General features: G+C 45.4%; 1 protein-coding gene across 11 annotated transcripts; it reads left to right on the top strand.

Annotated features, from left to right (window-relative positions):
* Positions 1 to 34: 34 nt before the first annotated feature.
* Positions 35 to 13,993, top strand: MDC1 (mediator of DNA damage checkpoint 1). 11 transcript variants are annotated; one of them, XM_045825955.1, is made up of 17 exons: positions 201 to 344; positions 696 to 805; positions 3,230 to 3,368; positions 3,456 to 3,523; positions 3,802 to 4,182; positions 4,264 to 4,339; positions 4,633 to 5,750; positions 5,946 to 6,062; positions 7,689 to 7,754; positions 8,580 to 9,356; positions 9,465 to 9,508; positions 9,943 to 11,295; positions 11,376 to 11,492; positions 11,621 to 11,803; positions 12,016 to 12,141; positions 12,221 to 12,331; positions 13,249 to 13,993. In XM_045825955.1, exons 5-17 carry the CDS (start codon positions 3,840 to 3,842, stop codon positions 13,414 to 13,416), a joined length of 4,599 nt encoding a protein of 1,532 aa, XP_045681911.1. In that variant the 5' UTR covers positions 201 to 344; positions 696 to 805; positions 3,230 to 3,368; positions 3,456 to 3,523; positions 3,802 to 3,839; the 3' UTR covers positions 13,417 to 13,993. The 11 variants fall into 11 exon arrangements, with proteins under 11 accessions (XP_045681903.1, XP_045681904.1, XP_045681902.1 ...); XM_045825954.1 differs by lacking the exon at positions 3,456 to 3,523 and having other exon boundaries at positions 5,952 to 6,062; XM_045825953.1 differs by lacking the exon at positions 3,456 to 3,523 and having other exon boundaries at positions 202 to 344.
* Positions 13,994 to 15,852: the final 1,859 nt, after the last annotated feature.

Here is a 15,852-nt window from a genome sequence, read left to right as displayed (position 1 = left end):
GCTGTAGGGGGCGGGGCGGGGAAGGGGTATTGGCTGTTGGCTGTGCCTCCGCATTGTCGGCTTGCCGCGGAACTGTGAAAGACAGCGACTGGAACCAATCAGCGAATCAGCTCCGACCAAGGCTGGCGCGCTCGCGCCAACGGGTCGCGGCCGTTACTAGTGGCGCGCGCAGAGACTCAAAGTAGGTGACTTCTGGGGGTCCGCGCCCGCGCTGCTGGGGTGCCATCTTGTTTCTCTGGGGGGTGGGAGGGGCATGCCTTGGGTGCGACTGGGTGGAGGAGATTTGGAAGTCTCTTCTCGGATTATAATACTCATCCTTACTTGACGCCCCGCCCCGAGTTTAGGTATGAGGACACTTGGGAGACCGTTGGGCCCGGAGGGAACCTGCCATGTTGGGGATCAAAGGTGGTGGCCTATTGGGTTGGAGCCAAGGGTCTTGGGCACCCGCAGAGTTCGCCAGTCATAAGGACAGAGTCAGCACTATCTCCATTGGAGGCCTCCCAATTTCCCTATCAATGGTTTCTCCCTAGGGTGGCACCTTTCTAAGTGAATTCCAACCATAATTCCTATTACGAGTTTTTATCCACTTCCATTGGTTCTTTCATCAATAGGTTCGGTGATGTAACCTCCAGGAGGGCAGGGTTAATTTTATGTTTGGTTCGTGAATGTGTCTCTAATACTTTGAACGGTACCAGGTGCGGAATAACTACTGTTGAGCGAACATGATGGGCTGTACAGGAAAAGACACAGTTCTGCTGGTCCAGTTCTCCAGGGGGTATGTGAAGGCAGAAATGGTTACAATATGGTGAGAAGTGTCGGGATAGATACAAATCCATTGACTACGGTGGAACACATGAATACATTAGGAACACCAGAAAGTGGGGAAGACTCCAGGAAAGGCTTTGCCGAGGAAGTGACCTTTGAACTGAGTGGGAAAGAATAGGTAGGAGTCAGACCGAAAACTAGGAGCCAAGAGCCAAGGAGCGGCCGAAGGCATGCAGATGTGGGGCAATGAGGACAGTGTGTTCAGAGATTGAGAAGGCGGCCCATGTGGCTTTTTGGGGTGGGAGAGGGCGAGGAATGCACTGAGGTCGTCAAGTTCAGATCATGTTGGCTCTTGCTAAGGAGTTTAAATTTTATTTTATTCTGAGAGCATGGAAAGCCATCGAAGAATATTAAACAGAGGAGAGACGTTATCTGGATGATCTTGGGCGAGGTGCTTAACCTATCTGTGTTGCAGTTTCTTTAGCAAAGAAATAGAACATAATAATACTTTACAGTGTTCTTTAGATAATTAATTGAGTCAGTTTATTCTGATCACACTGGGATTGCCTAAAGTGTAAGAAGCATGGACTTTGAAGCCAAAAGCACATTTATTCCTGCCCTTTACATTTACTTGATGTTTTACTGTGAGCAAATACTATTTTTAGCCTTAGTTTCCTAAATGCTGGCCTCATATGGCTACTATGCCTGACACGTAACACAATTACCAACACATAGTTGATGCTTGGCAAAAGTTACCTTACTTTAAACTGGTGTTTTTCAAACTATGAGTTGCAATCCAATAGTGAATATTGAAATCAATTTAGTGGGAAGCAAATCAGCATGTAAAAATAGAAAATAGAAAAAAAATGAAAATTATCATATATAGTAAGGCTAACCATTGTTTCTCAAAATGTCTATATAAATGTGTTAAGTGTGTTTTATTGATTATGCTATTACAGTTGTCCTATTTTTTTTTCTTCCATTTATCCCCCTCCACCAGCATTCCCCCCCTCTTATTCATGTCCATGGGGGGGTACATGGACCATTTCCCATACTATCCTTAACCTCCCCCTGTCTATTTTGTACCTGTCATTTATGCTTCTTATTCCCTGTACCTTTTCCCTCACTCTCCTACCTCCCCCTCCCTGGATAACCCTCCATGTGATCTCCATTTCTGTGACTCGGTTCCTGTTCTAGTTGTTTGCTTAGTTTGTTTTTGTTTTATGTTCAGTTGTTGATAGTTGTGAGTTTGTCACCATTTTACTGTTCATAGTTTTGATCTTTTTCTTAGATAAGTCCCTTTAACATTTCATAAAATAAGGGCTTGGTGATGATGAACTCCTTTAACTTGACCTTATCTTGGAAGTGCTTTATCTACCCTTCCATTCTAAATGATAGCTTTGCTGGATAGATATTTGTTGGATAGAACCCTAGGTTGTGCAGTCTGTCTTGCTTTCCAGTTATTCTTCCTGGCTTACCTGCATGAGAAGGTGGGACCCCCTGTCCGCCAACTGCCACCTTGCTGCACGTCCTCTCCACCCCAGCTGCCTCTCTCCACCCTCCCTACCAGTCTGAATGAATATTTCTTCTTTAACTCCTTGGTTGTCAGACTTCCATACAGTTCAAATTTCTGGCAGTTCTGGTTGCTTTTTGTTTTTAAATTGGTTGTTATCTTTCTTTTGGTTGTGCGAGGAAGCAAAGCATGTCTGTGTATATCTCCATCTTGGCCAGAACCCCAGTATGTGTGTGTGGTTTGTTGTTTGTTTGGTTTTTTTTTTAAGATTTTGTGTATTTATTTTTAGAGAGGGGAATAGAGGGAGAAAGAGAGAAACATCAATTTGTGGTTGCCTCTGTGTACCCTCTACTGGGGACCTAGCCTGCAACCCAGGTATGTGCCCTGACTAGAAATTGGACCAGTGACCCTTTGGTTTGCTGGGTGGCACTCAATCCACTGAGCCACACCAGCCAGGGCAATATGTGTATTTTTATATACAGGTATTCTTCAGGCTGTGATTTTTTGACTTTACAGTATTGCAAAAGTGGTATACATAATAAATTACATGAGATATTCAACCCTTTATTATCAAATAGTGTTTGTGTTAGATGATTTTGCTCAACTGTAGGCTGATGTAAGTGTTCTGAGCACTTTTAAGGTAGGCTAAGCTAAACTATGATGTTGGGTAGGTTAGGTGTATTAAGTGCATTTTCAGTTTATGGTTTTCTTAGGATGTAACTGTAAGTTGAGGAACATCTACTTGTAAACTTGGGACTTTATGATTTTTTTATTCTGTGTCATAGTCAAAAATGTTTTTTCACTGCTTTAGAAGGTTAACAACAGAATGCTTGGCATAATGAGAAGCATCAAACCCTGTAACTATCCAGGTCTACCCCCAGTTGTGAGTCTCCTTGCTAAGACTGTGTGTGAGCCAATGATAGAAATGATGGCAGTGTGTTTCCTTCCCAGATCATGGAGGATACTCAGGCTATTAACTGGGAGGTTGAAGAAGAGGAAGAGACAGAGAGACCCAGTGACTCATTGGGGAGTAGCCTGGAGCCCTTAGGGCGACTGCATATCTTCAGTAGTGTCCATGGACCAGAAAAAGGTCAGGGGGTATGGATACTGCTATAGGCCTCTTATTTTTGTGGGGAGGTAGTTGAAGGGTTGTAAGAAGTTTGTATATGTTTCACAGGTATCTGAAAAAACTTTTTGCTGGGAATAGAGAAGAGGGGGCTGATTGACTTGACTGTTCCAGGCAAGGTCTCTGGACTCACTGGGGGTGATTTTACTGTACACTTAAAAATGGTTAAAATGCTTTATTTTATGTATATTTTATAACAATAGAAAATCTACATGGATGGGCGGGTGTTAAATATGAATAATATATATATTTTTCAATACTTAAATGTCCTAGGGCCTTTTATTTTTCTAATGCATGTGGGAACTTTGAATGGGTAGCTGGGTACTTAACCCCAGAATTTTCCCAATAACAGGCCAGGAATGTGGCCTTGGAACATACCTGTCTCTCTAATTCTTAGATTTCCCACTATACCTCGGGAAGAATGTGGTAGGCCGAATGCCTGATTGCACTGTGGCCCTGCCCTTTTCAACCATCTCTAAACAACATGCAGTGATTGAAATCTTGGCCTGGAACAAGGCACCCATTCTCCGGGATTGTGGGAGCCTCAATGGTACACAAATCCTGAGGCCTCCTAAGTTTCTGAGCCCTGGGGTGAGTCATCGTCTGAGGAACCAGGAGTTGGTTGTCTTTGCTGACTTGCCCTGCCAGTACCATCGCCTGGATGTCTCCCTGCCCTATGTGTCCTGGGGCCCCCTAACTGTACAGGAGACACCCAGGGTACAAGGAGGAACTCAGCCTTGGGGGAATCTGTTGGCTGAGGACTCAGAAGAGGAAGTAGGTAAGTGTGTGTATTGGGAGGGTGGGCAAAGAGATAAGGATGGTGAAAAACTGTCAATTTACTCCTTTCTACCCTTGGCAGATCCTCTTTCTGAAAGGTACATGGTGAAAGAACCAAGGACCACATTCCCCATTTTGGCAACAGTTGTTCCAGAGAGGTAATTGCTGAAGGGCCAGATACCTGAGTCTTCCAAAAGAGGAGGAACCCCAGACTAAAGGATCCATCTCTAAGAGAGAGAATTATCATGGAAGTGAGGGCTGGGGAGCTACACATACTCTTTCACTAGCTGAATTTTCATTAAACATCTCTGATGTGCCAAATGGAAAACTAATTGCTAGAGATAGAAAAACAAATACTACCTTGTCTCTGCCCTCCAGGAGCTCACAGTTGAGTCAGGCATCCCTTCCTGGGAAATAGATTCGATATCTTTTTCTTCTCTTCCCTTCATAGTGATGAAGAGGGGCCTTCTTCTGCCCCACATGGCCCTGAGCCACCTTGTGCCTTCAACCTTGACAGTGACACAGATGAGGAAGAAAGTCCACAACCAGTAGCAGGGGAGGCCTGCTCAGCTGCTACAAGAGATGCCACTGCAGAGAAAGAGCAGCCTAAAGCTGTCGCAACTGAAATCCAGTGTGAAATGAATCAGTATTCAGGGAAGGAAAGGAACAATGACACAAGAGCCAAGAGGGATACAAGCAATGGGGTGGTTCCAGTTGGGATGATTCTTGAGAGAAGCCAACCTGTTAGAGAGGACAGTGAAACAGATGTGGAAGATGAGAGCAGGCCTCCAGGAAGGCCAGCTGAGGTTCATCTAGAAAGGGCCCAGCCTTGTGGCTTCATAGACAGTGATACTGACCTGGAAGAAGAGATTCCTGCGACCCCAGCTGTGGTTCCCGTGAAGAAGAGGCAAATCTTCCATGGTGTTAGTACAGAGAGCCTTGGGGGACCTGACCTAGCACATCTTCAAGAGAGCCTGGCTGGTAGTGACACAGATGTGGAGACTGAGGCCCCACTCACAGTCCCTCTGGTACACAGCCAAGCCTCCATGGTGATTAACAGCAATACAGATGATGAGGAAGAAGTATCAGCAGCACTCACTTTGGCACGTCTGAAAGAAAGCCATGCTGCTATGTGGAACAGAGATATAGATGCAGAAGAGGACCAGGCCCAACCTCTGGCTTTGCTTGAGCAAAGCCAAACCTCTTCTGGGAGAGACGGTGACACAGAAGTGGAGAAGGAGAAGTTCCCAGTAGAAAAGAGAGAATATGTTCCCAAGGGTCACACAGACAAAGCGCATTCAGAAAAGAGCCAACCTCCTTTTGAGGCCAGTGTTAGAGAAGTGGAAGAAGATAAGAGCTCACCTGGAGTCCACCTGGAAATAAGCCAAGCCTCTGCCAAAGTGGGCATCAGCATACAAGTGGAAGAGGAAATCCCCCCAGGATCAGCTGTTATACTTCCAGAGAAGCATCAGGTGCCTGTTGCATGGACAAATCAAACAAATGTGGAAGCAGAAAGGGGTCCAGCAAAGCTACCTGTGATGAATCTAGAGGAAGCCCGGCCTCCTCCAGGTGGGGACAGTGAAGCAGATGCTGATAAAAGAAAGAGTCAGTTTCCAACAGAAGGGGTTGCTGGGACAGAGTGGGTTGTATCTGTTCCTCAGCAGGAGGGAGCTCTTGAGGCAGGGGCCCAGGGTGAGCCACCTGTAGCACAAGTAGAGCAGGGCCATCTTGTCTCAAGGGAGAAAGTAACAGATCTCTTGGTAGACACAGGTACTCCAGGAGAACCCACCCAGCCACAGAGAAAGAGAGCCCAGCCCCCCAGAGAAAGAGGGAGAGAACCACATGTGGACACGACCAAGGACTCTGAAGACAACCATGATGGTAAGTGCTGGCCTTTCCTCTTCCCTTGACCCCTAAGATAAAGAAAGTTTATAAGGGGACTTAGTCCATTCAGGCTGCTATAAACAATACCACAGAATGGATGGCTTATAGACAATAAACCTTTATTTCTCATGGTTCTAATGGCTGGACAGTGCATGATCCAGGAAACAGCAGATTCATTATCTTAGTGAGAGCTCACTTCCTTGTTCACTGGTTGCCTGCTTCTCACTGTGTCCTTAAATGCCAGAAGGGCACAAGGGCACTCTTTGGGGTCTCTTTTATTAGGGCACTAATCCCATTCATAAGGTTTCCACCCTGAGGACCTAATTCACTTCCCAAGTGCCCTACCTCCTAATGCTATCACATTGTAGTATTAGAATAAGAATGTGGAGTGGCGGTCCTGGCTAGTATAGCTCAGTGGATTGAGCATGGGCTGTGAACCAAAGGGTCACTAGTTTGATTCCTAGTCAGGGCACATGCCTGGGTTGCAGGCCAGGTCCCCAGTGGGGGCTACATGAGAGGCAACCACACATTGATGTTTCTCTCCCTCTCTTTCTCCCTCCCTTCCCCTCTCTCTAAAAATAAATAAAATCTTAAAAAACAAAAAGAATGTGGAGTGGTATCTTCCTGAAAGCAGCCAAAAGTGACCTCTAAAAAGTGGTTTACTATTCACATGACCCAGAAAACCCCACAAAATCATGCAAATCAAGAGGTTCAACTCTTCATGTTCACTTTAAGTGAACCTGGTATGAACATGGTATGAAACTACTAGACCATCAAGGGTATGCGTATTCAGAAAGCCACCAAGTATGTGAAAGATGTAACTTCAAAGAAGCAATACGTCCCATTCTGTTGATACAATGGTGGAGTTGATAGTTGTGCCCAGGCCAGACAGTGGGGATTGACACAGGGCGAGTGGCCCCAAAAGCTAAATTTTTGCTGCATGTGTTTAAAAATACAGAGAGTAATGCTGTACTTAAGAGTTTAGGTGTAGTTGTTTTTTTTTTTTTGCTTTTTTTTTTCCACTTATTTTTTAGAGAGGGGAAAGGAAGGAGAAAGAAAAGGAGAGAAGCATCAATGTGTGGTTACCCCTCGTGTGCCCCCAACTGGAGACCTGGCCTGCAACCCAGGCATGTGCCCTGACTGGGAATCAAACCCATGATCTTTTGGGTCGTAGGCCTGTGCTCAATCCACTGAGCTACACCAGCCAGGGCTAGATATAGATTTTTAGGTCATTGAGCACATCCTGGTGAACGAAGCTCCCAAGATGCAGTGCAGAACTTACAGAGCTCGTGAGCGGGTTAACTCAGGCATGAGCTCTCCCTGTCACACTGAGATGATCTTAGTGAAAAAGAGCAGATTGTTCCTAAACCAAAAGGGAGTTTGCATGGAAGAAAAAGATATCCCAGGAGAAACTGAAGAAACAAAAACTTATGGCTGGGGAGTAAATTCACCATAAAATAAATACTAATAAAATTTTTTTTAATTTTAAAGAATGTGGGGTGGGACACACATATTCAGTCCATTGCATAGGGGTTTGATTTGGGAAGATAAAAAATAGAGAAAAAGTAAGGTATTATGGGTCAGATATGATTTTCTTATTATCCTGTCTTTCTCCCCCACCAGATTCTGAAAATCTGGACCTGCAAGCTACCCAGTGCTTTGTGGAGAGAGAGAATCAGAGCATGGAAGGTGAGAACGTCTGTGTCATGGGGATGCTGGTACATGAGCAGGAGCTGGGTGATTAGACAGGTGGCCTTTGAATGGTGTGGAAGCTGGCACAGGCAGGGCAGGAGATTGGAGTTCTCTGGAGGAGCTATGCTCAGGCCATCTTTCCTTGTGCAGCAGCCCAGAGCATGGAGGGTGAATCCACCTAGGCCTTCCCCTTTACCCCAGAAGCCTGCCCCTTCCCATGGAGGCTTCCAGGCCCCAGGTATAAGAAGCTGCCCTCTTCTGTGCCCTTAACTTCACATCATTGTTCCTTCCTCTATGTGTTTCTTTCATATTCTTTATTTGCCGATGTTTCTCCATCTTATTAGGGAAAAAAGTCATTAATTTAGAGACCCATAGAGCAATTTGTCTAGCATAACTTTTAAGAGGCTGCTGTGAGCGCTTTTATATGAAAGTATAGTCTTTTTAAAAAAATTTTTTTAAAAGATTTTATTTATTTTTAGAGAGAGGAGAAGGGTGAGAGAAAGAGAGGGAGAGAAACATCACTGTGTGGCTGCCCCTCATGTGGCCCCCACTGGGGACCTAGCCTGCAACCCAGGCATGTGCCCTGACTGGGAATCAAACCAGCTACCCTTTGGTTCACTGACCAGCACTTAATCCACTGAGCCACACCAGACAGGGCTATGGTCTTACTTTTGGAGACAAACATTAAATGTTACAGATATCCTTCTTATTCCCAGCTTTTCTTTAATAACTCATAGATTTAATATTCATTAATTTATATTAATCCTTTCTTAATCTGTTAACCTTCTCAACCTTTCTCCCTCTCTCTGACTCTACTTCCAGGTGCCCTGGATGAACCATGGGAGGTCTTGGCTACACAGTCATTCTGTCTAAGAGAATCTGAGGCCTCAGATACCCAGCCTATTGCTGCCCACCTTGAGGCCCATGGCTCTTGCCCCTTTTCACCTAGGGCAACACCTCAAGACCAACATCCAGAAAGCCCATTTCACGCAGAGCCATTGGAGATTCAAGGCAGAGGGTTGCAGACTGCAGAGAAAGGCATGAGTATACCAAGAGAATCAGCAGAGAGGGTGACTCTGGAGGGAGGGCCATTAGGGAGGGAAACCAAAAAACTGCCACTGGAAGGATTGAGAGAAAATGTGATGGGAGAGGAAGAATTAACCAGGGTGATGAAGGACAGAGAACAAAAACAGGTGTTAGCTAGAGACACTCAGAGACAAGAGTCCAATATAATGGTGAAAAGGGATATGGAGAGGTTGAAGGTAGAAATTAAAACACCCAAGGAATTACAAGAGATGGTAAAGCAGGCTCTTGCAAAAGAAGTATTTGAGAGAGAAGCAGAAAAACCAGCACCAGAGAAAAAGTGTGAGCCAGGTGGATTAGAAGTCAGCATACCCAAAGTAATACTGGAGGGAGGTACACAGAGACTAGAGACAAAGAGAGGGAGCATGAACCAGAAAGGGCAGGCCACCAGCCCAATACTGGAGCCTGCAGAAGGGGCAGGGGACCTTATGGGACTCTCTTCAGCCCTGATAGCTTCTGGGAGCCAGTCAGGTGGGAGAAGGGGAGCCCCATTAAGCCACGAGAGGTGGCAGAGAGGTAAGTGAAAGCAGAGGGGGGACCCAAGGTATCACATAGCCCTTATGGTAAACCCTAAGTAACTGTCTGTTTGAACCTCAGCTATACTTGTTTTTACTTTCTGTCTAGGCCACTTGAGTTGCAAGATGACACCTGCAGAGAGGCTTTCTAGGGTAAGAGCTGCTTTCTCTATCTCCCCGCCACTTTGCTTTCATTTGTTCTTCCCCAGCTTCTCCACTGTTGTCATTTTCCACTTCTTAGTATTGTCATCTGTCTCTTTACCTTGGCACCTGTTATTTTCCATATACCTGTTACCCAGTTCTGTCTCCCTCAGCCTGATTCAGAATATCCCTTTCTTCATGCCCCTTCCTTCTTCCCAGCTATCCATCATCCATATGCTGACAACACTGTATTGGTCTTATGGGAGAGGTTCGTGGGAAAGGAGACTGCTTCCTACTTAGGAAGTTCCCAGACTAATGGAAGATAGTCAGAGACAGAGAAAAGCCAGTGAGCATACTCTCACTGTAACAAGCACCAAGAATAGTGTCCAGTCCTATCTCTCTTCCCTCTGCCTCTTGCTCTCTCACTTGCTTCTATTTCTCCCCAGGGTGATCCAGAATCCCTAGATGCTTGTGTGCCTCCGACAGTATCTGAAGCCTCAGTCCCAGGCCAAAACCCCCTCATCTGTCAGAACCAAGAACATCCTGCTCCTCAGCCCCTCTTTGCTCCCTCTCTACCTTTTTTAGAACCACCCATTCCCAGAAGCAGGCAAAATGGGAGCCAGGAAATTTTAGAGAATCCCTTGTCTTTAGAGTTGGACACTCTTCATGAAAAACCCAAAGTCAGGCCCCGGGGGTGCTCTAGGATGGCATCCTCTCCAGTTTCTTCTATATCCTCAGAATCCCACCCTCCTGCCTCCAAAGACCAGCCTGCCACCCCTGAGCCCACATCTCGGGCCACTCGGAGCAGGACACAGAGGTCCTCTGTCAAGACCCCTAAACCAGTTGTCCCCACAGCCTCTGAGCTCCAGCCTTCTACCTCCAAAGACCAGCCTGTCACCTCTGGGCCCACATCTCGGGCCACTCGGAGCAGGACACAGAAGTCCTCTGTCAAGACCCCTGAACCATTTGTCCCCACAGCCTCTGAGCTCCAGCCTTCTACCTCCAAAGACCAGCCTGTCACCCCTGGGCCCACATCTCGGGCCACTCGGAGCAGGACACAGAGGTCCTCTGTCAAGACCCCTGAGCCAGTTGTCCCCACAGCCTCTGAGTGCCAGCCTTCCACCTCCAAAGACCAGCCTGTCACCCCTGAGCCCACATCTCGGGCCACTCGGAGCAGGACACAGAGGTCCTCTGTCAAGACCCCTGAGCCAGTTGTCCCCACAGCCTCTGAGTGCCAGCCTTCCACCTCCAAAGACCAACCTATCACTTCCAAGGTCATAGCTCAGAGTGGTCGGAGCAGGACACTGAGGACAGGAAGTGCTGTGCCAGTTCCTGCCACCACTGAATTCCAGTCTCCTGACCCCACAGACCAGCCTATTTCCCCTGAGTCCATCCCTCAAGCCAATTGCAGCAGGAGGCCAAAAGCCTCTAGGAAGAATGGGTCCCTCACAACTCGCATCGTCTATGAACCCTCTTCTGCACTCCTTGAACCTAACTTCCCATTCTCAAGGAACCAAAGGCGAGGAGCAGTAAGAGTAGCCAAGTCCCTTGCGGCCATCCCTAAGCCTGCCTTTGCCCAGCTTCCTGAGACACCCACTCATGTTTCCCAGATCCAAAAGGTAGAGGCAGGAGGTAGATATGAGGTCACTTCAAAGACCCAGCCTAAGGCCTTTCAAAACCGCAAGAGGCCTTTCAGTGCTGTGGATTCACCCCCACTTCGAAAACGGCTCCAAAGAGGGGAAGTCCACCAGAAGACAGTATTCCTCAAGGAAGAGGAAGATTCCGCAGAAAAGGAAGAGGTGAGGAGAGGGCTGGGGGCACAGAGCTGGGAAAGGTTTGGGGACTCAGAAATCCTCACAAAGATCCTTCTCAATCCCAGGATGTAGTCATTCCAGGACCAGGCAAGAGAGAGAAAGACCAAGCTGAGGAGGCCAAAGGAGTGCCAGGCCGCAGCCTCCGTCGGACCAAACCTAAACATGAGTCCACAGCCCCCAAAGTAGGAGAGAAGGGGCCTCATGCTTTGTGGGTTCAGAAGTGGGGGGATGGGAGGAAAGCCAGGGGATTTGGGAGATAAGCACTGATGCATGGGTTGCTGTGACCAATTTGGGCCAATCCCTTCCACAGGTGCTCTTCACAGGAGTGGTAGATGCCCGAGGAGAGCAGGCAGTGTTGGCCCTGGGGGGAAGTCTGGCCAGCTCTGTAACAGAAGCTTCCCACCTGGTAACTGATCGAATCTGCCGGACAGTCAAGTTCCTGTGTGCCCTGGGGCGGGGGATCCCTATCCTCTCCCTGGATTGGCTGCACCAGGTGAGAGGCCAGGGAATGATGACAAACCAGTAGAGAAAGTGACCGTAGAAGACTGCTCACATAGCACTCAAGGGAGGGGGTGCAGGAACACAAGGGTGAGTCAGGTAGAAGACTTCATTCAGAAACACTTTGTGAGCTCCCTGTAATTGCTAGGCAGCAGGACTAGGTGACAGGCTGGCCTGAGCTTTGATACTGACTGCTACCACCCTTAGTCCCACAAGGCTGGTTGTTTCTTGCCCCCGGATGAATATGTGGTGACTGATTCTGAGCAGGAAAAGAACTTTGGCTTCAGCCTCCGTGACTCTCTGAGCCGGGCTCGTCAGCGAAGGCTGCTAGAGGTGAGAGACTGTCTTCTCCCCAACAGTGCACAGCTTCTTGGTATGCTCTCCACTGTCTCCACCATTTTTTTCCTCTTAGGGCTATGAGATTCATGTGACCCCTGGAGTCCAGCCACCTCCACCTCAGATGGCAGAGATCATCAGTTGCTGTGGAGGCACTGTCCTACCCAGTATGCCCCGGTCCTACAAGGTAAGGGTGGATGGGGAGTGTTCTAGATCTGGGGAAGTGCGCATGGGAACACAGTAGTGAGAGGGTTTGGGAAGAATAGCACAGAAAGGGATAGGAATGAGAGAGGAGCTCTGCTGATATCAATTAGACTTAGTTTTATTTTGTATTTTAAAGAATTTCAGATATACACAAAAAGAATAATGCAGTGGGCCTCGATATAGCAATCACTGAGGTTAATTTAGATGTTGCTACATTTACTCTATCCCTTTTTCTCCCCATCTTCTTTACTAAAGTATTTTAAAGAAAACTGCAAACATACTTCCACTTACATACTTAAAGTACATATCTCTAAGAAATATATACATTTTCTTTTTTTTTTTTTCCTTTAGTATGTAGGGATTTTTTTGTTGTTATTTACTTTTACCGTCAGGGAGAGGGAGAGAAACATCAATCAGTTAATTGCCTATCACATGCCCCCAACTGGGGACCTGGACCACAGCTCAGGCATGCGCTCTGACTGGGAATCAACCATCAGCCCCTTGGTTCACAGGCCAGTGCTCAATCCACTGATCCACAGCATCCAGGGCCCACCCAGGCTTTTTTAAGCCACTGACTTCCTACAGAAACTAGGTCAATTGTCCTTTAGAATGTTCCTCAGTCTGGACTTTTGGTTTCACTTTTTGCCCCCTGATTGTATCATTTATCTTGTTCTTCTATGTTCTATATTTCCTGTAAATTATAGTTAATTTTAAAAGCTTGAATAAATTCTGGTTCAACTTTTCTGATAAGAGTACTCCATAGACAATGCGGTATGCTTCACATGGCATCATATCAGAAGGTACTGTTTTAGTAATGCTTAGACTGATGAGTGGGTCCTAAACCTATTTCTAGGGTTCTTTCTCCACCTGACTTTCTGTATGTGCTGTCTGTCTTCCCAGCCCCAGAGAGTTGTGATCACATGCTCCCAGGATGTTCCTCGATGCAACATTCCAATTCGGGTTGGGCTACCCATCCTCTCACCTGAGTTCCTGCTGACAGGAGTGCTGAAGCAGGAAGCCAAGCCAGAGGCTTTTGTTCTCTCCACTTTGGAAATGTCATGCACCTGAAAACACACCCCAGTACCATTTTCCCTCCCAGAACAATAAATACTTAGAAAATATTTGGACAGAGAATTTAGGGCTTTAAAAGGATTGGGGTGTACCAGTCTGATTTGTTGTGAAACATGGGTGGGGCTGAACAGGCTTATGGGGAAAACAAAGATAGGGAGATTGGGAGGAGATTTTCTTAAATGGTCATTTATTTGGCTAATCTCGTGCTCAGATATTTTAGTGGCTGTCATCTTTAGGTGGACTGATGTGCTTATTGCTTGGTGTCCTGCCTCCCTTTTGGAAGTATCTCTCTTTTTCTTTTTCTACTGGGGTTCTTGTTTATCCTCCAAAACATGGTGGAAACAATTTTAATATCAGGAACTTGAAAGGATGCTTGGAGTGAGTAAATTTGAAGACGTACTTATAAAATGTTACTAAAATATTTTCTTCTCTCCTGGCCCCATCTTGTTAGAAGCATCCTTTAGCTTTGACTTAGAGCAAGTCTCTGCGCTTTTCTGGCCTGGTTTTCCAGCATCTGTAAAATTAGAGCTTCAGCTTAACCTCTATGATAAATAAATATTCACTCTGTGCCTTATAGTGTAGTGCATTTTTTAATTTTATGCTCTTTTAAAATTTAAATTTTAAAGGTTGGTTGATTTTAGGATATGGAGAAATTGGAAATTGGAACCCTTATTCATTGCTGATAGGAAGGAAGAATGGTTCAGCCCTTGTGGTAAACAGCTTTATGGTTTCTCAAAAAGTTGAACATAATTATCAAATGACCCATCAATTCCACTTGTAGGTATATACCTGAAAGAATTAAAACCGTTCACAAACACTTGTAGACAAGTGTAGACACTTGTTCATATAAACACTTTTCACAGGAACCAAAGGAGAGAAACGTGTTTCAAAATGTGACATGCCCATACCAGTGATTATTATTCAGCCATAAAAAGGCATAAAATACTACTGATTTATGCTACAGTATGTTGAGACTGAACCTTAAAAGCATTATCCTAAGTAAAAGAAGCCAAACACAAAAGGTCACATTGTCTGATTCCACTTACAAAATAATCCAGAATAGGTAAATCCATAGAGATAGAGAGTAGATTGGTGGTTGCAGTGGCCTGAGTGGGGGGAAACAGGTACAGCGTTTTATTTTGGGAAGATGAAAATGTTTTGGAACTAGATAGAGGTGGTGCTTGCACACATTATGAATGTACTAAATGCCACTGGATTGTTGTCTTTGAAATGCTTAATTTTATGTTATGTGAATTTCACTTTAATAAGAAAAACTTCGTTGATTAATTCTTTGCATTTTCCTGAGGTAGGTTCTACCTAAGTTTGGAGAACTTTGGTATAGTAGAAATAGCATGAGCTTCGCCACTGTGCTGGCTTTTAACTATTTCTAATCTCTTAATATAGTATATTAAGCATGGCCATTGTGGGTGTAGCACATGGTAGGACCCAAATAAATGATAGTCCCATTGCACAACTCAAAGCCTCATTTGTGTGAAACTGTCCGTGCTTTTGAGGTCATGGAATTCCTTCTAGTGCTTGTCTCCATAGCCCCATTTAGCATTCCCACTTCATGACTATCATGAGGTATCATTTAAGTGCCTCAATGTAAACTTCTAGAGAATAGGAATTTTTTTTCTTACATTTCCAATGAATCCCACAGTTTGTAGCAAGTTGTGTCATGTATCAGTCAGGGTCCTGGCAGGAAACAATGGCACAGTCAAATTAGAATAATTTGGGGGGAGTTTAATAAAGTGAAAATTACAAGTAGGCAGAGATGAAACACAACATTGCAGTACCCCAGTATGCACAGATCTGTGTTGATCACCTCTAAGTCCAAAAAGATGAGATGAGGGAGCAGTTCTATAGGGAGAGCTACCTCCATAAAAACTGACGTGTGTTGATGTAGTACATGCAGGACATCTTCCTGAAGCAGAAAGAGTGGAGGAGAGTAAATCTGGAAGGAAAAAAGAAAATGTATGTTACAGTATACAATAGTGTTGATTCAGAAGATGGGAGATCTGAGCCTTGGGCAAAGAGAAAGAATGTATAGAGTGCATGAGATACTGTTTGGCAATTTTCTCATCCCCAAGCCCACAAGATAGCAGCTCCTTAAAATTCTCTTGGAAAATTTATCTCTTTGGGACTATTCTATAATTTAAGGGAATTAGCTTAATGATGTCTAAGGTCTTTACTATGTTGATTGCTGTGACTAGACTCCTTTTTTAAATCACAATTTTTTTAATGTTTTATTTCTTAATTTTTTTTAAGAGAGAAACATCAATTTGTTGTTCCACTTACTGATGTATTCATTGGTTGTTTCTGGTATGTACCTTACCAGAGATCAAACCTGCGACCTTGGCAACATCGGGAAGACACTCTAACCAACTGAGCTACATGGCCAGGGCCCACAAGTACTATTTTTTATTTGTCACC

This window comes from Phyllostomus hastatus, unplaced genomic scaffold (genome assembly GCF_019186645.2).
Source record: "Phyllostomus hastatus isolate PE091 unplaced genomic scaffold, TTU_PhHast_1.1 phas_scaffold_60, whole genome shotgun sequence".
NCBI lineage: Eukaryota > Metazoa > Chordata > Mammalia > Chiroptera > Phyllostomidae > Phyllostomus > Phyllostomus hastatus.
Note: the sequence above shows the minus strand (reverse complement) of the source record. Positions and strands in the feature narration are given on the sequence as shown.